The sequence below is a fragment of the Leucoraja erinacea genome, chromosome 7, assembly GCF_028641065.1.
Source record: "Leucoraja erinacea ecotype New England chromosome 7, Leri_hhj_1, whole genome shotgun sequence".
Classification (NCBI taxonomy): Eukaryota; Metazoa; Chordata; class Chondrichthyes; order Rajiformes; family Rajidae; genus Leucoraja; species Leucoraja erinaceus.
In genome coordinates this window covers 26,201,455-26,224,409 of record NC_073383.1, presented here as the reverse complement: position 1 = coordinate 26,224,409, position 22,955 = coordinate 26,201,455, and the positions used below count along the sequence as shown (strand labels likewise).

General features: G+C 44.1%; 1 protein-coding gene across 1 annotated transcript; it reads left to right on the top strand.

The window, feature by feature from the left end:
* Nucleotides 1–7,814: 7,814 nt before the first annotated feature.
* Nucleotides 7,815–21,655, top strand: umps (uridine monophosphate synthetase). The gene is made up of 6 exons (XM_055638042.1): nucleotides 7,815–7,987; nucleotides 9,904–10,057; nucleotides 12,999–13,694; nucleotides 15,486–15,661; nucleotides 16,181–16,295; nucleotides 21,363–21,655. The coding sequence occupies exons 1-6, from the start codon at nucleotides 7,853–7,855 to the stop codon at nucleotides 21,539–21,541; spliced, it is 1,455 nt and encodes a 484-aa protein (XP_055494017.1). The 5' UTR covers nucleotides 7,815–7,852; the 3' UTR covers nucleotides 21,542–21,655.
* The last annotated feature ends 1,300 nt before the right edge of the window (nucleotides 21,656–22,955 follow it).

Below are 22,955 nucleotides of genomic sequence, written 5' to 3'. Positions count from 1 at the left end.
AGTGATTCTCTGTCTAACCTGAAAGGACTGTCGGGATCCCTGGACAAAGTCGAGGGAGCAGGTATAGGGATAGGTGTTGCATCTTTTGCAGTTGCAGGGGAAGGTACCTGGGGAGGTGGTGGTTTGGGTGGGAATGAATGAGTTAACCAGGGGGTTGCGGAGGGAACGGTCTCTGCGGAAGTTGAAAGGGGTGGAGATGGGAAAATGTAGCTAGTGGTGGGATCCCGTTGGAGGTGGTGGAAATTTGTGGACTATGTGTCGTATGTGACCGCTGATGGGGTGGAAGATAAGGACTAGGGGGACTCTGTCTCTGTTGCGACTAGGGGAGGGAGAGCAACGGTGGAGCTGCGGGGTACCGAGGAGACACGAGTGAGGGCCTCATCTATGATGGGAGAGGTAAACCCCCATTCCCTAAAGAATGAGGATATCTTAGATGCACTGGTATGGATGTACTAGTATGTTTTGTTTATATGTCTTTGGGAAAGGAAATTTGCAATTTTTCTAAAATTAATATTTATTGACTTAACTGCACCACCAGACTGATGCTGATTAGTAACTGTGTCTAACGTTACCAAGAGAAGGTGGGAGAAAGGGGTTGCAAGGGAAAAGTAGATCAGCCATAATCGTGTTACGGAGCAAACCTGATGGGCCAAATGGCCTAATTCTGCTCCTATGTCTTATGTACACTGTGGACAGCTTGATGGTAATCATGTATAGTCTTTCTGCTGACTGGATAGCATGCAACAAAATAGCTTTTCACTATACCTCGGTACACATGACTGAACTAAAGTGAAACAGGACCCACTGAGGCACAGTGTTTACACCACAGTACAGATTTGCTAATTACATGTTTCCAAGCGTTTTAAAGCTGGCTGGTGTTGGCGGTGCTGTTTTCGCAGCTGCTGCGCACTTTTGTTTGTCAACCCTGAGGTGATGGGAAGTGCCGTGATCACCCAATACAAATTGGAGGAACAGCACCTCATATTTCACTTGGGCAGCTTACAACCCAGCAGTATGATCCCTGGGTCTACCCTGGGTAGACAGGTCTGTTTGTTTGGCCCTGAATGCTCGCACCGCTGCCTACAACTCGGGCCTGGCATCAGGAAACATGGACGTCTACAAGGCAGAGTCCTACCGACTGCGAAGGGCGGTGAAGGACGCAAAGAGAAGGTACAGAGACAAGATGGAGTTACAGATGGAGCAGCAGGACACCTGAAGCCTGTGGCAGGGGCTACAGATTGTAACCAACTACCAGAGCACCCCTCCCTCATCCGCAAGTGCCGGCACCTCCCTAGCTAATGACCTGAACTCCTTTTACGCTCGTTTCGAGAGGGGCAACACCACTCCAGGTCTGCCGACTATCGACAATACCGCCAGCGGGCTGGCTACCGAAGCTGAAGGGAGGAATGTGCACACATTCTCGCTGTCCGAGCACGACGTGAGGAGGGCTCTGACACCGGTGAACACGAGAAAAGCTGCAGGCCCCGATGGCATCTCGGGGCGAGTACTCAAGTCCTGTGCTACGCAGCTAGCTCCAGTGCTCACTACATTATTCAACCTCTCCCTGGACAAGTCCGTGGTCCCTGCCTGCTGCAAAAAATCCATCATTGTGCCGGTACCAAAAAATGCCTCCCCAGCCTGTCTGAATGACTACCGTCCGGTGGCCCTTACCTCGGTAGTCATGAAATGCTTTGAGAGGCTGGTGAAGAAACACATCTGCGCCTTCCTCCCTCGGAACATGGACCCGTTGCAGTTCGCATACCGTCCGAACAGGTCCACGGACGATGCGGTCTCCCAGGTCTTGCACACCGCTCTCTCCCATCTGGACAGCCAGAAGGGGGGCTACGTGAGGATGCTGTTCATAGACTACAGTTCAGCCTTCAACACGATAGTCCCCACCAGACTGGCCGGGAAGCTACTGGAATTGGGGCTCAACACCTCCCTGTGTGCCTGGGTCCTGGACTTTCTCACCGCCAGGCCCCAGGTAGTCAAGATGGGAGGGAATACATCGAAGTCCCTCACCCTGAGCACAGGATCACCCCAGGGTTGCGTCCTCAGCCCCCTATTGTACTCCCTGTACACACATGACTGTGTGGCTAGGTTCAGCTCCAACTCAATAATTAAGTTTGCTGATGACACTGTGGTGGTGGGCCTGATCTCAGACAACGACGAGAAGGCCTACCGGGAGGAGGTGGCTGATCTAGCACTCTGGTGCCAGGATAACAGCCTCCTCTTGAACATCAAAAAAATGAAGGAGCTGATCATGGACTTTAGGAGGGCACATCATCCGAGGACGTACACTCCATTGAGGATAAATGGGGATCCTGTGGATAGGGTGAACTGTTTTAAATATCTGGGAGTCCACATCTCCGAGGATATGACATGGGCATCACACACCTCAGCACTCGTGAGTAAGGCAAAGCAGCGCCTTTACCACCTCAGGCAATTGAGGAAATTCAGAGTGTCTCCGAGGATCCTCCAGTGTTTCTATGCAGCGGCGGTGGAAAGCATCTTGTCCGGGAACATTACCATCTGGTTTGGGAATTGCTCTGCCAAGGACAAGAAGGCTCTGCAGAGAGTAGTGCGTTCGGCCGAACGCACTATGGGAACTTCACTTGCCCCCCTGCAGGAACTATACATCAGGAGGTGCAACTCCAGAGCCAACAATATCATGAGAGACCCCTTCCAACCCTGCAACGGACTGTTCCAGCTGCTACGGTCAAGCAAACGCCTCCGTTGCCATGCGGTGAGAACGGAGAGGTTGAGAAGGAGTTTCTTCCCAGAGGCCATTCGGACTGTATACGCCTATCTCACCAGGGACTAACTCTACCGAACGTTTTTCCTTCCATTATTTATTATGTGAAAGAATATGTGTGTGTTAGGATTGTGTTTATAGTTTGTTTGGTTGTTTGACTTTTTGCACAAAAGTCCGCGAGCATTGCCACTTTCATTTCACTGCACATCTTGTACGTGTATATGATAAATAAACTTAACTTGACTTGACTTGACTTGACTTGATCTTAATTTCTCTAACTTCAAGTAACCCTTGCTTTCCCTCTCTCCGTCCCTCCCCATCCTAGTTATCCGACTAGTTTCACTGTCCTGATTAATTTTACTGATTGTATGCCTTTTGCAAGTTTGTTACCTTCCCCTCAGCTAACAATAGAGCTCCACCGCGGGAAGCCTACAGGACTTTAACATCGCGGAGCCTGCGATCACTTTGCCAGGGATCGACCTCCAACCATGGGTGCTTGCGGACTTAACATCACGGAGCTCGCAGTCTCGTCAGAGTCCGACTTCGGGAACTCTAAGCCGCAGGAGCTTTGACCATACTAGAGGAGCTCCTCTACGATCTTTGGCTTTGACCGCCCCGACGCAGGAGAATAAAGAGGAAGAATTTGGGACTTTTTACCTTCCATCACAGTGAGGAATGTGGAATCTGCTGTGGTGGATGTTTATGTTAACTTTTATGTTGTTGTGTGTCTTATTGATTTTTTTTCATACGGCTGTGGTAATCCGCATATCACTGTACCTTAATTGCTACATGTGACAATAAAACACTTTGAAACCCATTTCTTTTCTCCGGATATGCTGCCTGGCCCGAGGACCAAGCTGCATGACCGTACGCGGTTCAACCCAAAGATCCTTATAGGGGTGCTATAGCGGTGCCATAGGGGTGCTAGGGGTGCTATAGGGGTGCCATAGTGGTGTTATAAGGGTGCTATAGGTAGGTATGTTACAATACTTACCTTCAGCGGCGCTGCAATTCTGCCACCGGCCGTGTGCCCAATTTTGGCGCCTTTGAGGGGGGGGGGGGGCCCGGGTTAAAACGCAGTTTTCTCCTACCTTGTCCTGGAATATATTTGGTTGGAGTGCAAGCTTTTGCTGAAGAATCGTTCCGACGGGCGTTCTGTGTATTTTTTTTTTTTAATCGCCCAACTAGTTCAGGTCTGGAGTCATTTAAAAAACAGCTTCTAAAGCCGTCAACGCCGACAACGGGGACGGATTTCAGGTATGGGACAGGTAAAAGAAAGTCATTTATTTTATGTATAAAAGTGGTCCTTAAGATGCCTTTAATTCACATTTTAAGTTGCGAAACTGTGATTTAGTCCCCATACGAACCGGCAGTGTTATTCCTGCCGATATGGGGGTATAAATTCACCGCAAACCGCAACGTTACAAATGATCGCGTTCCAGAAAAACCCACTCGCAAGATGATTTAAATGGCCATTAATTTACAGGTGTTAAACATTAAATTCCTTCCATATGGCCTATAAATCCATGACAATGAGATTTTAAAATTATGTTATATTGTGAATTCTTGTGTGAATGTTATTTGGACACTTAGGCTATTTAAAAATGTTAATCTATTCTTAAGAAATTGATAGATGTTTAGATCTAGTAATTGAATTTTGTAGTTTGCTACAATTAGGTAACTAACTAATTATATGCTTTAATTTCAAGTCATCTAAGTAAGATTGTTTCATATTTGTTTCAGAATGCTTCAATCTATAATAATAATAATAATAATAATAATAATAATAATAATAATAACTTTATTTATAGAGCACTTTAAAAACAACCACTGTTGCAACAAAGTGCTGTACATGACTAATCATGGACAAAAAATTATTACACGACAACAAAAACATTAAAAGAGAGAGTAAAAACAATAAAATTAAAAACATTAAAAGCACTAAAACAGGAGCAAAGTCTCAAGCAGGGTCAAAAGCCAAGGAATATAAATGTGTTTTAATACTGGATTTGAAGATGGACAGAAAATTTATTTCAATTCTCTTAATTTTAAAGAAATTTATGGGCTTTTGACTATCCTCGATCACAGCTTTTGTGTTAAGTCAATGGAAAAGCAATGCTAATTTCCGAGTATGAAAATGGCCATAACGTTTTTAATACTGAAGATATGAAAGTGAATTAGATGTCAAATTAGACTTATTTTTATGCTTTGTCTGATGCGATAAATTACAGACTAGATTTTTAAAATCTCAAAATTTTGTAACATTGCTACTATATGAGTGCTATAGGAGTGCTATAGGGCTGCTATAAGGGTGCTATAGGGCTGCCATTGGGCTGCTATAGGGGGGCTGCTATAGGGGTGCCATACGGGTGCTATAGGGGTGCCATTGGGGTGCTAGAGGGGTGCTATAGGGGTGCCATTGGGGTGCTATAGGGGTGCCATTGGGGTGCTATAGGGGTGCCATTGGGGTGCTATAGGGGTGCTATAGGGGTGCCATTGGGTGCTATAAGGGTGCCATTAGGGTGCTATTGGGGTGCTATAGGGGTGCCATTGGGGTGCTATAGGGGTGCTATACGGGTGCCATAGGGGTTTTATAGGGGTGCTATAAGGGTGCCATAGGGGTGCCATAGGGGTTCTATAAGGGTTCTATAGGGGTTCTATAAGGGTTCTATAAGGGTGCTATAGGGGTGCTATAGGGGTGCTATACGGGTGCCATAGGGGTTTTATAGGGGTGCTATAAGGGTGCCATTGGGGTGCCATAGGGGTTCTATAAGGGTTCTATAGGGGTTCTATAAGGGTTCTATAGGGGTTCTATAAGGGTTCTATAGGGGTTCTATAAGGGTTCTATAGGGGTTCTATAAGGGTTCTATAGGGGTTCTATAAGGGTTCTATAGGGGTTCTATAGGGGTTCTATAGGGGTTCTATAGGGGTTCTATAGGGGTTCTATAGGGGTTCTATAGGGGTTCTATAGGGGTTCTATAGGGGTTCTATAGGGGTTCTATAGGGGTTCTATAAGGGTTCTATAGGGGTTCTATAGGGGTTCTATAGGGGTTCTATAAGGGTTCTATAGGGGTTCTATAAGGGTTCTATAGGGGTTCTATAAGGGTTCTATAGGGGTTCTATTGGGGTTCTATTGGGGTTCTATAAGGGTTCTATAGGGGTTCTATAAGGGTTCTATAGGGGTTCTATTGGGGTTCTATAAGGGTTCTATAGGGGTTCTATAGGGGTTCTATTGGGGTTCTATAGGGGTTCTATTGGGGTTCTATAAGGGTTCTATAAGGGTTCTATAAGGGTTCTATAGGGGTGCTATAGGGGTGCTATAGGGGTTCTATAAGGGTTCTATAAGGGTTCTATAGGGGTTCTATAGGGGTTCTATAGGGGTTCTATTGGGGTTCTATAAGGGTTCTATAGGGGTTCTATAGGGGTTCTATAGGGGTTCTATAGGGGTTCTATAGGGGTTCTATAAGGGTTCTATAAGGGTTCTATAGGGGTGCTATAGGGGTGCTATAGGGGTTCTATTGGGGTTCTATAAGGGTTCTATAAGGGTTCTATAAGGGTTCTATAGGGGTTCTATAAGGGTTCTATAGGGGTTCTATAAGGGTTCTATAGGGGTGCTATAGGGGTGCTATAGGGGTTCTATTGGGGTTCTATTGGGGTTCTATAAGGGTTCTATAAGGGTTCTATAAGGGTTCTATAAGGGTTCTATAGGGGTTCTATAAGGGTTCTATAAGGGGTTCTATAAGGGTTCTATAGGGGTTCTATAAGGGTTCTATAAGGGTTCTATAAGGGTTCTATAAGGGTTCTATAAGGGTTCTATAGGGGTGCTATAGGGGTGCTATACGGGTGCCATAGGGGTTTTATGCTATAGGGGTGCTATAAGGGTGCCATTGGGGTGCCATAGGGGTTCTATAGGGGTTCTATAGGGGTTCTATAAGGGTTCTATAGGGGTTCTATAAGGGTTCTATAGGGGTTCTATAAGGGTTCTATAGGGGTTCTATAAGGGTTCTATAGGGGTTCTATAGGGGTTCTATAGGGGTTCTATAGGGGTTCTATAAGGGTTCTATAGGGGTTCTATAGGGGTTCTATTGGGGTTCTATATAGGGGTTCTATAGGGGTTCTATAGGGGTTCTATAGGGGTTCTATAGGGGTTCTATAGGGGTTCTATAGGGGTTCTATAGGGGTTCTATAGGGGTTCTATAAGGGTTCTATAGGGGTTCTATAAGGGTTCTATAGGGGTTCTATAGGGGTTCTATAAGGGTTCTATAGGGGTTCTATAGGGGTTCTATTGGGGTTCTATAGGGGTTCTATTGGGGTTCTATAAGGGTTCTATAAGGGTTCTATAGGGGTTCTATAGGGGTTCTATTGGGGTTCTATAGGGGTTCTATAGGGGTTCTATAGGGGTTCTATAGGGGTTCTATAGGGGTTCTATAGGGGTTCTATAGGGGTTCTATAGGGGTTCTATAGGGGTTCTATAGGGGTTCTATAGGGGTTCTATAGGGGTTCTATATAGGGGTTCTATAGGGGTTCTATAGGGGTTCTATAGGGGTGCTATTGGGGTTCTATAAGGGGTTCTATAAGGGTTCTATAAGGGTTCTATAGGGGTTCTATAGGGGTGCTATAGGGGTTCTATAGGGGTTCTATTGGGGTTCTATAGGGGTTCTATAGGGGTTCTATAGGGGTTCTATAGGGGTTCTATAGGGGTTCTATTGGGGTTCTATAGGGGTTCTATTGGGGTTCTATAAGGGTTCTATAAGGGTTCTATAGGGGTTCTATAGGGGTGCTATAGGGGTGCTATAGGGGTGCTATAGGGGTGCTATAGGGGTGCTATAGGGGTGCTATAGGGGTGCTATAGGGGTGCTATAGGGGTGCTATAGGGGTGCTATAGGGGTTCTATAGGGGTGCTATAGGGGTTCTATAGGGGTGCTATAGGGGTTCTATAGGGGTGCTATAGGGGTGCTATAGGGGTGCTATAGGGGTGCTATCTATAGGATCTTTGCTTCAACCGTCTGTGCCCCGGGTCACGGAAAGCGCCGCCCACACCCCGTGACGCAGCGGTTGAGAGGTCAGGGCCGGGTCGCGCAGGCGCGGGCGGCCAAGATGGAGGCGCTGGTGTCGGCGCTACACGCGGTGCAGGCGGTGAAGTTCGGCAACTTCGTGCTCAAGAGCGGCATCTCGTCGCCCGTCTACTTCGACCTAAGGGTGATTGTGTCCCACCCGGCTCTCATGAACCAGGTACTCGTGCGTGTGAGCACCAGGGATACTAGAGCAAGAGCTCTTTGGTGGACGGGATTGGTTGACTGGACCCCGCATCAAGATTGGAGAATAATGATTCCATGTTTGGTTGTTGATAGTCTGGTGTTTTTGTGATGGGGAGGAAGGAACTGTAGACAGACACAACATGCTGGAGACTGTCTGAAGAAGGGTCTCGACCCGAAACGTCACCCATTCCTTCTCTCCGGAGATGCTGCCTCACCCGCTGAGTTACTCCAACATTTTATATATATCTTCGGTTTAAACAGCATCTGCAGTTCCTTCCTACACAAGGAATTGCAGCTGCTGGTTAACACTGAAGATAGACACAAAAGGCTGGAGTAACTCAGCGGGTCAGGCAGCATATCCGGAGAGAAGGAATGGGTAACGTTTCGCACCGAGACACGGCTCCGAGGAAAGGTCTGAACCTATTCCTTTTCTCCTTAGATGCTGCCTTGTCCGGCTGAGTTACTCCATATTTTGTGTCTGTTTTAGTGATGTGTGTTTTGCTATACAAAATTAAACTCATTCAACTTTAACAATAACTATTTACAAATGTATTTACACCTTGATGTTTGTATAAATACTTTTGTAAATATTTATTGTAGTTGAATAAACTTAATTTTGTAAAAAAAGAAGTGCGATGAGCAACAGCGTGGAGAGGCACTGATTTGTCAGAGGTGGAAGGTAGCAATGCTTACGAAGGCTGCGTTTCAATCCAGTTCCTTTCAGTGGATTTGGGTATAGGTTCTGTTATTGCCATGGTGTTTGTTGACGTGCTTTCAGAAATAATCAGAAGCATACTATACTTTAACAGATAGGTAGTCTCTTTCCCTGGATGATGCGTTTATGCAGCACATGAACAAACAGGAATTAATGTGCAGGCAGGTGTGCCGTTTAAATTAGCGTCATGGCCAGCAGAGATATTTTGGGCAAAACCTTGTTCCACTATAACATGTTCTATCCAATAAATGTGCAGATTGGTAGGTTAATTGATACTGTATATGGCCCCCATTGTGTATAATTGAGTGGTGGGGAATGTAGGGAAAATAACAATGTTGAATTGATGTAGGTCTGTTATAAATGAGTATTTGAAAGTCAGTGTGGACTTTGGGTTAAAAAAAAAACTGTCCCCATTAAATCTCATACCCCTTATTTAAATTTGTGCTCTCTGATTAATAGACATTTCTGCTTTGGAGGCAAGTTCCCCTTCCCCCCCCCCCCTATTTTGTACATCCCTCAAATTTTGTTTGTCACTTAGTCATCTGCGCGCCAAGGAAAATAAAACCCACCTCTTCATCATAGGTGAAATGCAGCATCCCCTGCTGTATCTCCTCAGCAGTGCAATCATGTTCTTGTACAGTTTCAATATTGCACAGTACTAACCTTTGTGAAGTCTTGTACCATTGCTGTTGTGTTCCACATACTGGATAATGAAAGGAAGTTGTACACTTGCTTTTTTAACTGCAATGTCTAACTGTTGCGGCATTCAGATATTCTTAGACATGTTAGAATATGAGATTGAAGTGAGGACATGTTATTTGTGATATATTTATGAAACAGCCTGTGCATCAATAGAAAAATATGCATTTGTACCTTCGAAATTATTATCAAAAGTTGGACACTCACTAGATGAATCAAATAATATTTTCCACTGCTGTGCACTGTTTTGTTGGACAATCCCAGTATATACCAGATCAAATTGCTCTGAATCTGGTTGCATTATTTTTGGTGTTTTTTAAAAAAAAAAAAAAAAAAAAAAAAATTCTGTGTACATGGTTTCTTTTTGCAGTTTTCATCGAGAGATTCATTTCTGATTGCTGGTACACTAAGTATACATCTAAATTCCTGCTTGCTTTGCGACTTGCAATTAACAAATCAAATGTCTTTCTTCACAGGTTTCCGATCTCTTATGGAAGACTGCAAACAATGCTGGAGTGAAATGCAGTTCTGTTTGTGGGGTTCCATATACTGCCTTACCTCTTGCGACCATTATCTCTTCTTCTAATGGAATCCCCATGCTTATTCGTCGAAAGGAGGCAAAGGATCATGGTAAAAATTTATCATATATAATCACAGAATTAAATCATTGCACACAGGCTGTTCAGCTTATTGTTCCTACCAGCTCTTTATGGAGCAAATCAATCTTGTATAGCAATCTAATCTCTTGATTTTTGTGCACTAATTTGTTGGTTCCTAGAACCAACCATCTGTTAATGGGAACAAACAAAAGATGCACAGAGTTGGACGCGTCAGGCAACATCTCTGGACAGCATGGGTAGGTGAAGTCTTTGGACTCAATGAAGAATTTTGCAGTATCATTTTTTTTCTCTTATCCATTCTATTCTTATCCATCCTTTTTACACCCCCTCTTAAGACACTGATGTGATGATCAGAATTAACATCAATCTAAGATAGACATAAAATGTTGGAGTAACTCAGCGGGTCAGTCAGCATCACTAGAAAAAGGGAATTGGTGATGTTTCGGGTCGAGACCCTGCTTCAGGCTTCAGTGTAAAGAAGGGTCACGACCCGAAAAGCCACCTATTCCTTATCTCCAGAGATGCTGCCTGACCTGCTGAGTTAACAGCATTTTGTGTCTATTTTTGATGTAAGCCAGCAGCTGCAATTCCCACCTACACATTTACATCAATCTGCCAGCTATAGACTAATGAGTTTTTAATTTGTTCAAAATAATCTGCCTGCTTTAAAAAAAATCTATGAAGCCAAAGCTTCTGTATACTTCACAAACCATTCTCAATTTGTTCTGCTAATTTCTAAGACGATCTTTAAACCAATGTCATTTAGTTTTCCTCTATTACTACATTTTTATCCAGATGAATGCTGAAATTTAATGATGGTGAAATTGTTTGCGTTTTATGATTGCTTAAATTGACATAAGATTACAAAGGTTATACACAACATTAATAAGTCATTTGACCAAATAAGTCCAAGTTAACATTAAAGCTTCCTCTTGTTTTTTTCGTATCTAAATCAATCAGCATAGTCCATTATTCCATTCCACTTCTGTGCACATATTCTGCCTCCCTTTAATTGTACCTCAACCATTTCCTTCGACCACGTGATAATGATTACCATGCATGTTCTTCTGGACAAAAGTGTCTCTTCTGAATTTGATGTTGGATTTCTTGGTGACCACATCTTGTATTGATGCTGTCTATGCTGTATTACGCAAGCAGTAACACTTACTTTGCAGTCACTTGTCATTTTAACAAACTATTATTTCAGCCTTTTATTTTCCAGTTTAAAAAGACAATCTGTTTATCTTTTCCTGATATGTACTTCCTCATATTTCTCTTGTATATCAGTCACTGAAAGTAAGCATGCAGGTACAGCAGGCAGTGAAGAAAGCAAATGGCATGTTGGCCTTCATAGCGAGAAGATTTGAGTATAGGAGCAGGAGGTCCTACTGCAGTTGTACAGGGCCCTGGTGAGACCACACCTGGAGTATTGTGTGCAGTGTGGTCTCCTAATTTGAGAAAGGACATTCTTGCTATTGAGGGAATGCAGCGTAGGTTCACCAGGTTAATCCCGGGATGGCTGGGCTTATATTCACTGGAATATAGAAGGATGAGAGGGCATCTTATCGAAACGTATAACATTTTCAAGGGATTGGACAGGCTAGATGTGTGAGAAATTTTCCCGATGTTGGGGGGAGTCCAGAACCAGGGGGTCACAGTTTAAGAATAAGGGGTAGACCATTTAAGATTGAGATGAAGAAAAACCTAGAGAGATGTGAATCTGGAATTATCTGCCACAGAAGGCGGTGGAGGCCAATTCACTGGATGTTTTCAAGAGAGAGTTAGATATAGCTCTTGAGGCTAACTGGATCAAGGGATTTGGGGCGAAAGCAGGAAAGGGGTACTGATTTTGGATGATCAGCCATGATCATATTGAATGGCGATGCTGGCTCAAAGGGCCGAAAGGCGTACACCTGCACCTATTTTCTGTTTCTCGTTTCATCCTTGTAAATGTTTATACTCTTCGGTGTCTGTATATTCTTTTTATGCTATGGCATAAGACATTGAGTACTACATGCTCTAACGAAGATTTTATAATATAATATCCCTAATTTTCAATACTGCTTTCCTGGCTATAAATCCTAGTGCATGGTTTGCTTTTGTTGCCTTTACTAATTTTGTGCAGTAATTTGTAGTGATTTTCTGTGGAGCATTGTAGGCTGAGGAGCGACCTGATAGAATAATTTAAAATTATTTTGTGTTTCAGTTGTTTGGAAAGATTTTAATATGTGGTACTGAATGATAAAATTTGTAATATTGAATAAAGATACAAATAATTTTATTCAGCCTTTTGGTATATATTTAGATGCTTATTTTCAAATAATAACATTTTTCAGTATTCTCAATTGAATGTGTAGATAAACTATGCAAGATCAAACTTGACAAGCAAAAGGTTTTTGTGTTGCATGCTATCCAGTCAGCAGAATGATTACAATCCAGCACCCTGCTGTGTACAGATATAGGATAAAGGAATAAGATTTACTGCAAAATAAATTCCAGAAAAATCAGATTAAAGATAGTCCGAGGAGCTCCACTGAGGTAGATGGTAGCTCGGGACCACTCTCTAATTGGTGATAGAATGGTTCAGTTGCCTCATAACAGTTGGGAAGAAACTGTCCCTGAATCTGGAGGTATGCGTTTTCACGCTTTTGTTCATCTTGCTGAATAACTGAATTGTTTGGAATAATGGCAGTGAGGAAACGTCATGGACATTGTTCAACACTGTATAATACACTTAAAAATTATGGGGTGCGATTTGTGTGGAAGAAAGTCATAAGTCTTTGAATGTTTAGATTATTTAGTTCAATGTTAATAGTTTGTAAATTATTGAATCTTAGATTTTTAAATTGTTAGGTTGGTTTGGAAGAAGTCAGCCATATTAGATTTTTTCTCAGTAATCCCCACTTTTTAAAATGTATTAGGGCATTATTTTGTCATTTCTATGATTACAGGTACAAAACGGATGGTGGAAGGCACTATTATCCCAGGAGAAGCTTGCCTTATTATTGAAGATGTTGTCACAAGTGGTTCCAGTGTCTTAGAGACTGCGCAAGTTCTTCGTAAGGAGGGATTAAATGTCACTGATGCTGTGGTGTTGTTGGACCGAGAACAAGGAGGAAGAGCCAGATTAGAAGAGGATGGGATATGTTTACACTCTGTTTGTTCCTTATCCAGACTGTTAGAAATTTTACATGACCAAGGCAAACTTGATTTTGACATGGTAGAAAGTGTCAAGACATTCATAAGAACAAACGCTAGTGTGCCAGTCAATGAAATGATAAATGGCTCGGCAGAACAACTCCACAACCAGAGTAATGTAAAAACGCACTTTAAAGAAATGAGTTATTGTGCTCGTGCTCAGCTTCCTGCGACTCATCCTATCGCAGCAGAGCTTTTTAAAATAATGGAAAAGAAGCAAACAAATTTGTGTCTGGCTGCTGATGTCACAAACTCCAAAGAGTTGCTTCAGCTGGCTTATTTGCTTGGTAATGAGATCTGCATTTTGAAAACACATGTTGATATACTGGATGATTTTAATTCAGATGTGTTCACAGAATTAAGAGCAATTGCCAACAAGCATGAGTTTTTGATATTTGAAGACCGAAAATTTGCAGATATTGGGAACACTGTTAAACACCAGTATGGAGGTAAGTTTAAAAGCTTGTAATAGATGTTGTAAAATAAATCCCTGAAACGATTATATAGCTGAATAAGTTGCAACTGAAGAGTAGGACACACAGTAGATATTTGGTTTCATTCGGGGAAACTCACTTTGAGTCTGGAATTAGTACGTTCAGGCCCAGTATGTTCCAATAAGCAGGGAAGGCAATGGTAGATTTATAGAACATTGGATGACAAAGGACATTGAAAGTTTGATCGGGGGGGGGGGGGGGGGGGGAGGGGGGGGGGGGGTGGGGGGGGGAGGGGGGGGGGGGGGGGGGGGGGGGGGGGGGGGGGAGGGGGGGGGGGGGTGGGGGGGGGGGGGGGGGGGGGGGGGGGGGGGGGGGGGGGGGGGGGGGGGGGGGGGGGGGGGGGGGGGGGGGGGGGGGGGGGGGGGGTGGACGGGGGGGGGGGGGGGAGGGGGGGGGGGGGGTGGGGGGGGGGGGGGGGGGGGGGGGGGGGGGTGGGGGGGGGGGGGGGGGGGGGGGGGGGGGGGGGGGGGGGGGGGGGGGGGGGGGGGGGGGGGTGGGGGGGGGGGCAGGGGAAGAAACACGACATGTATAGGCAACTGGGTTTGAGGGCCTCTCTTGAGGAATATGCAGTGTCGTAAAGAACTTAAGAAATTTCCTTGGCAAGTAAGATTAATGACAGTACCGTTCATGATCAAGGGGGTGTGTCCAACAATTTGATCCATTGGGCCTTCCAACCCGCATGGTATTGGTTAAGATTCAAAGCGGGGGAGGGAGGTGGCCTTTTCTCTCATAACTGTGATGGTACCACCCCTCAAAGGAGGTCAAAGTGTATATCAGTCTGAAGAAGGGTCTAGACCCGAAACGTCACCCATTTCTTCTCTCCATGATGCTGCTTGTCCTGCTGAGTTACTCCAGCATTTTGTGTCTACCTTTGTATTTGGGACATGTGACAGGTGTCGCCCTGTTTCCATGCTGTATTTCTCTGACTCTATAACATTTAAGCAATCAAAATCAAATTTGTTGCAGCATTATTTACCATCCATTCCTCTTTCATTATTTGACCTTAATTGTAATGAACAAGTGCTTGAGATTGTTCTGTTGGAATTCATCTGCAATGTTTGGTTTGCTTTCAACTTTCTCACCTCTCTCCAAACTTACTGCATTGCATTAGCAATTGTTTTCTGAATTGTGTACCAGCAGGAAACAAAAGACATTGTATGAGTATGTTCTTCTTAAGAAAATAAACATGAAATTAACTATTTATATCGAAGAATGTGTTTGCATTATGACATTAATTATTTCACGTACCGAAGCAGGTGTTGCATCTATAAGTCTGACGGAGTTCCAGGCATTGGTATTTGAGTGGGAAACCAAAATAGTGTGACCTATGGTGATGGCACATTAGTTTAGTTTTAGTTTGGTTGAGAGATACAGTATGGAAACAAACCCTTCGGCCCACCAAATTCACGCCTACTATTATTCATCCATTCACACTAGTTCTGTGTTATTTTCCTTTCACGTCCACTCCCCGCACTTGTGGGCAATTTTACAGAGGATAATTAACCTACAAACCCGCAAGTCCTTGGGCTGTGGGATAAAACTGCAGCAGCCAGAGGAAGGCCATGCAATGACGGGGAGAATATGCAGACGGCACCCTAGGACATGATCGAACCCGGGTCTCTGACACTGTGATGCAGCAGCTGTACTAGTTTTAGAATTGACTATGGTGGACACGAGCCTTGGGAGTTATCAATATTACTCCAGTGTAAAAGTGTCTTTATTGATTTTTTTATTTTTCTTCACCAGGTGGAGTATACAAAATTGCTCAATGGTCTGACCTTGTGAATGCTCATGTGGTTCCTGGCCCAGGAGTCGTAAAAGGACTAAAAGAAGTTGGGATGCCTCTGAAACGAGGTTGTTTGCTGATTGCAGAAATGAGCTCTGAAGGTTCCCTAGCTACAGGGGACTACACCAAAGCAGCTGTAATTAAATCGTTTTGATTTGTATTCTAATAAATTGGGAACACAAATGAGAGAACTCGGCAGGTTAAATCCACAATTGTGAGAGAGGATCTTTACCACAAAACTCTCCTACAACATCCCAAGACCCCTATTATATTGAAGAAAACAATTCTATGCTTTCTTGTCAATTATGACTTCTTACTCAAGTGTTTCTAGATAAGTGTCAAAGGCCATCAATTTAGTGATACTTTTATGGAATTTAAAATTCCACAAAGTCCAGTAAATTGGACATATAATTGTGGTCATGACCAGTATTGCTCACTGTATATTTCAAACTTCCAGTTGATAAAGTGATATATTTGTATGATCTTTAATAATTAAAGAATCTAAAGGTTGTTTCATGCAATTTTTAAGATCATGTAAAATGTATTAGCTTTGAATTAACTGGGGCTATAAATTAATGCATGAAGCTATTTTGTGAACTAGCTCCTAGGTTCTGATTAAAAAAAAATTGAATTTTAACCTCTTTGTTTTATTTAGGTAAAACTGGCCGAACAACATACTGATTTTGTAATTGGGTTTATATCTAGCTCAAACATCAGTGGCAGACCAGAGTTTGTTCATATGACCCCAGGAGTTCAGATGCAGATTGGTGGTAAGATTGCTACTTCTGAAGTTTGCATTTAAATGTGCAATATAGAAAAGATAACGTAGTGTTCAAAAAGATCTATATTTTACGATGTTCATGGCAGTTGAAATGTTACACAGTCACAGTATCAACACAATAGAATAATTTCATGATCGCATTTAACTCTGCAGACCCAGTAATGAATTCTAATGTTTAGAAAGATGTGAACAGAAATGACTTGTTTAGTTCAAGTAGCAAGTGATTGCACAAGGCTTAGTCCCAGTCCCATGTATGTGCCAGTTTCTTCATTGTTTGTACGATTAATCATTAACTTCAATACAAGAATCTGTGCTCTTTAAAGCATTGGTAAATTATTTTTTTAAACTTCTTCGCTAATCTTTTAATCTTTACAATTATATTCACTCAAATGCTGGAAGCAATGTCGTAAAAAGGTTAGACTTTTGGGCTTTTTCCTGCACAATATTAAAACCTGGGCTGCCATGAGGATATTTAAGGAGCTCTCAATTTAACAACTTGGAGCAATGTTGAGTGGTTGAATACAAAGATCAAAAACTTGGGTGCATTGTTGGGAGGTTGCTCAGGGCAACTGCAGATTTAAGTAGAAGGCTTGGGGAATTAAATACGAGGGAAAAGAGAGATTAGGACTGAGAGATGGTGGAGGACTGGCCTGAGGGGAGGTTGGAAATCCTACTGCTGTAACCAGCAGTAATTTTGCTACGTACTCAATATTTTTTACTTGCATTTTATCCACAGCTAGTAATCCTGGAGTGATCAATACTTATGATGTACAGACGATGACTTGTTTTGCTCAAAATGGCATCCAGATTTATGGCTGATTTCAAAGCTGATTTCATTTTGATCTTGAATCCTAATTCCACATCTTTTGCTCTTTCTGGTAGTATCCCTTAATAATTTTCAATGTGTTCTATGACCTGACGATATTTCTGTGAAAGCAGGCACATTTATACCCATCATCTGTCATATTTGTATTTCTTCAGAACAGGCACTACCCTAGTGATTTGTATGCATTACTGACCTTTATTCTAACTTCCCTTATTTATTTGGTAACAGGCGAGTGCTCTGTTCACATTGTGGCGGCTCCTAAGGGTCGTCCCATTATACTGCAGAACCCCTCGGCACAGGAGTGGTGCAGTCCGGAGGCGGTCCTTAGCCGGAGGGTATAAAAGGCAGGGTTTGGGTGCCATCTTTCCCTGGTTTCGTCTTCCCCTGAACCGGGAGGAAATAAAGTAAAGTGCTTCTCAAACTGCGGACTACTTGCCTCATTTTGAGACCCACGCACTACATTGGTGACCCCCGACGCTCCATTGGCATCATGATGGAGACCGAACAAAGCCCTACCTCCTCACACGCCAGCCCGACCCTGTCTCTGGACGCGGTCTCCGTGAAACTGCCCGGCTTCTGGACCACACGGCCGCTCATCTGGTTCCAGCAGGCGGAGGCCCAGTTCAACCTGCGGGGCATCACGGTCGATGCCACCCGCTTCTATTACCTGGTGGGAGCCCTCGACCAGGATGCGGTGGAAGAAGTATCGGACTTCCTCGCAGCCCCCCCCCGGACAATGATAAATATCTCGGCCTGAAACAGCTCCTGCTCCAAATTTACGGACTAAGTAGGATGGAGCGGGCAGGTAGGATCCTGCATATGGGGGGCCTGGGCGACCGGCGGCCATCTACCCTCCTAAAGGAAATGGTGGTGTTATTAGACGGGTACACGCCGTGCCTGTTGTTCGAGTACACTTACCTGCATCTGCTGCCGGCCTACATTCGATTGCAACTCACCGACGCCTCGTTTGACGACCTTCGGGCCCTCGGGAGGCGCGCTGACGCCATGTGGATGGCGCGCCCTGATGACGTCAGCGCGCTGGGCGTCAGCAGAGACGAGGTCGCGCTGAGGTGCTTCTCAAACTGCGGACTACTTGCCTCATTTTGAGACCCACGCACTACATTGGTGACCCCGACGTGATGATAGCCGTCTTGGGTACGTCATCCGGGCGACAACGGCACTGGTGGCAGCTCGCTTCATGTGGCACGGTCTGCGCAAGCAAGTTGCCCATTGGGCTCGCACCTGCATCCCGTGCCAGACAGCAAAGATCCAGCGCCATGTCCGCGCACCTCTCCAGGAGTTCGGTCTACCTCACCGGCGGTTCGACCATCTCCACGTGGACATTGTGGGGCCCCTTCCACCGTCCCGGGGCATCTCCCACCTTTTGACCATGGTGGACCGCTTCACGCGGTGGCCGGAGGCCATTCCGTTGGCTGACACCTCATCGGCTTCGTGTGCTCGTGCGTTGTCCGCGCACTGGATTGCTCGCTTCGGGGTGCCGGCGCACATCTCCTCCGACCGGGGGCCACAGTTCACCTCCGAGCTGTGGTCAGCCATGGCTCGCTTGCTGGGGGTGCAGCTGCACCACACCACGGCTTACCACCCGCAGGCTAACGGTCTGGTGGAGAGGTTCCACCGGCAGCTGAAGGCGGCATTGAAGGCACGGCTCACTGGCCCGGACTGGATGGACGAGTTGCCGTGGGTCATGCTGGGCATCCGGACCGCTCCCAAAGAGGACTTGGCCTCATCATCGGCGGAGCTGGTGTACGGGTCGACACTCACAGTGCCCGGGGAGTTCGTGCCGTCGGCGCCGGAGCAGCAGGAAACGCCCTCCTCCACCCTTCAACGCCTTCGCGAGCGAGTTGGCAGGCTCGCACCCGTCCCGACATCCCGCCATGGGACATTTCGCCCACACGTGCCAATGGCCCTCACGGACTGCCCATACGTCTTCCTGCGCCGTGATGCCCACCGGACGCCACTTCAGAGGCCGTACGAGGGCCCGTTCCGGGTGCTGGAACACGGGCAGTCGACTTTTGTCCTGGACATGGGGGGCCGGCCGGAGGCCGTGTCGATTGACCGTTTAAAGCCGGCGCACCTGGACATTGACCAGCCGGTGCTGGTTGCTCAACCTCGGCCCCGAGGGCGTCCCCCCTCACGACTCCCTCCACCTGTCACTCCACCTGTCCTCCCGCCGGCCCCTCGACCTGTCCCTCCACCTACGCCCCCGCAAGCCCCGGGATCTGCTGACTTCCGCACGCGGGCCGGCCGGGTCGTGCGCCCGCCGGTGCGTTTTGTGCCTCTGGTTCTGGGGGGGGGTCCTGTGGCGGCTCCTAAGGGTCGTCCCATTATACTGCAGAACCCCTCGGCACAGGAGTGGTGCAGTCCGGAGGCGGTCCTTAGCCGGAGGGTATAAAAGGCAGGGTTTGGGTGCCATCTTTCCCTGGTTTCGTCTTCCCCTGAACCGGGAGGAAATAAAGTAAAGTGCTTCTCAAACTGCGGACTACTTGCCTCATTTTGAGACCCACGCACTACAACATAATATTATATGGGAGTTACATGATTACATCCCGTTGTAGTGAAGAAAAGCCATGATACACAAAGCCGAGGTGGTGTGTAATTTAACAATATAAACAGCCATTGGTTGTTGCAAGAAGCCTAATGATTTGTAGTGAATTACCCAGTGGAATATTTTCCCTTTCACAATTACACTAAGTACAAAACAAACTTGGAGACACCATAGACTGCAGAAGCTAGAATCTGAAAAAATCCTGATGCTGGGTTTCCATCCAAAACACTGTATATTCCTTTAACTCACAGATGTTGCTCGACCAGTTGAGCTCCACAAAACCAACCTAACCGATAAAGAATGCAGCACGGTCGTGGAAATAAAAACCGTATATGCCGTATCTGTAATTGAGATGGAACAAATGCTAGAATTCAAAAATTGTTAATAAAGTTCCTCTATCTACAATTATTCTGTTTTCACCAAATACTCACATAGCACTTTTGACCTAGTAATCCTTAAGGGTTTTTTTTTAAACAATGAAATTTGTCACACCTTGGTCAGCTAAATAAGTGTTAAGAATCAAAGAAGGAAAATGTGAGTGACACAAGGAACTACAGATGCTGGGCACTTTAGCAAAAAAAAAATATTGCTGGAGGAGCTCAGCAAGTGAGGCAGCATCTGGAAAGGAAATAGACAGGTGGCATTTCAGGTAGGAACTCTTGGGTTATGCATAGCAGAGGTAGAGAGGCCTGAGCAGCTGAAGGCATAACTGATCATTATATTAAAATTGGTAGGCCATTTAATAGTTTCCTAATGTCACATTAGGAAAATATATTATGGGAGTAAGTAGACCTCATTATCTTCATTAACATGTCCAGTTTTCACGCCAAGCATTTCTATTTTCTTTTGGAGAATATCTCCAGGACTCTGTAAATGAATAACCAATACGTATTACTTGTACATGGACAAAACCAGGAAAAGAGAGTGTCAGCTTATTGGACCTCGACTATGCACATCCTTTTTAGGGAGCCACTTCAATACAAGGCACAAAACTGTTATTTCTGGGCAGCTGTTGTCAAGTTTGTCTTCAGTATTCATTTAAGATCCTTCTAAAATCAAATCAAAATGTTTCTCTTTAGTTGGGCCATTTTTTTTGTTTAAACCTAATTATTTAAATATCTTCTTTTAAAAATAACAAAATCACTTTACCTTGTTGTTTATCTTCCCAATGATGCCATTCCTTCCATAAACTAGGTACTGGACTGTTCAATTCACCTCTACCCCCATTGAGGGCCGTGGACTTTGTCTAATGAACTGTGCGCTGCAATGCTGAAAACTATATTCTGCACTCTTATCTTCCACTTTGCTCTTTCTATTGTATGGGTTTGAACTGAATGTATCTCTTTATGGTATATTTGATCTGTTTGAATAGCATGCAAAACAGATCCTTTCACCATACACCAGTACATGAGATAGTAATAAAACCCAAGCCAAAACAGGAGACCAGCTATTTTACTTTATGTTATCCATTAAAATAAATTGCTGGAATCAGGACATTCTCATTGCCGTATGTTCCCAGAGCACGGGCAACAAAAGTATTTTTAAAATTAATTTAAGTTGATAGTTTTTTTTGCTAATGCTTGTTACCAAAGTATCTTTGCTTGTTACACTGTATTATTGATATGTACACAAAGTAACTATTTGTTTCTGCCTCAATTTCTCAGCGGATAACCTGGGCCAACAGTATCTGAGTCCTGAAGAAGTGATTAACAAAAGGGCATCCGATATTATCATTGTGGGCCGAGGGATCCTGTCTGCAAAGGATTGTAAGATAGCTGCAAGAATGTTTAAAAAAGCTGGATGGGAAGCCTACCAGAAGAGGTTAACGTCTGCTAAGAATTGAAAGATAGATCCAAAAATACAAAGGTTGCTAAATTCTTTGAAAATCTCTTTTTTCTTGCATTGCAATACAATTATAGGCTGTACTTACAAATAAAACTCAGTGATATTAAGACAACCTCTCGCTCATCTTTACAAAACATAACATAAATTCTGAAAGTTGGATATGTTGGGAAATAATTCTTCACGCCAGTGATAAAGAAATATAAGAATTGCATGCCATTTGGCCCTCCAAGCTTCATCATACACAAGATCATGGAAGATCTTCCACCTCAACATAATTTTCATAATTATACCATATCTTAATTTCATTAAAATTCAGAAATCCCTGTTTTGAATGAACTTAATGACTCGGCCTCCACAGGCTTTCAGGCTAGAAAATGTAAAAGATTCGGCACTTTGAGTGAAAAGATTTCCCCATTTTAAGCAATCTGTGGAGATGATGTACTTTTTCCCCCAAGGAAACTTTCTTTAAGAATATCCATAAATTGTTCACTTTGCCCTTCCGGCAATCTCTTGTTTGACAGAATTGGCGATAGTGTGTGTGTTTCAGGTGTATTATGACATGGTCTGTCATCATAGTTGACTCAGGGTGTTGTAAAGATAGCATTGTGCTGGAATTCGAATGTTTTTGGGGTGCATGCTGTAAATAGTCTGTGGTGAAGTAAGAGAATTATCAGCAGGAGTTTGTACTTGGATCAAATGGAGATATTTATTGGAGACACAAGGAACAGCAGATGCTGGAATGTTGAGCAAAACACACGGTGCTGGAGTAGCTCTGAGGGTCAAGCAGCATCTGTTGTGGGAATGGACGCAACAAAAACCATAATGCCTAAGTCTGAAGAATGTCTTGACCCAAAATGTCATCTGTCCATTCACTCCACAGATGCTGTCTGACCCACTGAGTTATTCCAGCACTTTGTTTTGTGTTGAGAAATATTTATTTACAACTTGTAGGGGAGCAAGAAATCCATTCACCTCCCGGGCATGGTCCATATACTTGCAATCAATAAGTTTATTGGCCAAGTATGTACACATACAAGGAATTTGCCTTGGTGCTTCGCCCATGAGTATCAACAGGACAGACAGTAAATCATTAAGAATAAAACATTAAGCATTAAAACATTAAGAGTAAAACATTATAGTTTAAACATGTGAATGAAATAAAATACCAGAGCAAAAGGTGGCTACAGACTTTTGGTTATTGAATTTGTACAAGTTGTGTTTTTATACAACATTTGAATGATGTAGAGGTATTCAATTGTCAAGAACTTGGATCAGTTAAGTGACATCAACTTTGCATCATGTTCATAGTTTATATTAGCAATAAGTGCATCTGGTTTCTTATCCAAGGTATTTATTTATTCCATTCGGGCTTTGGTAACCATGATAATGGTACCAGGGGCAGGCCGTTATCT

Coding starts and splice junctions, on each gene's coding strand:
- umps (XM_055638042.1), top strand. CDS start 7,853: ATGGAGGCGCTGGTGTCGGCGCTACACGCGGTGCAGGCGGTGAAGTTC. Junction 10,058..12,998: donor AAAGGAGGCAAAGGATCATG/GTAAAAATTTAT, acceptor CTATGATTACAG/GTACAAAACGGATGGTGGAA. Junction 13,695..15,485: donor TGTTAAACACCAGTATGGAG/GTAAGTTTAAAA, acceptor TTTCTTCACCAG/GTGGAGTATACAAAATTGCT.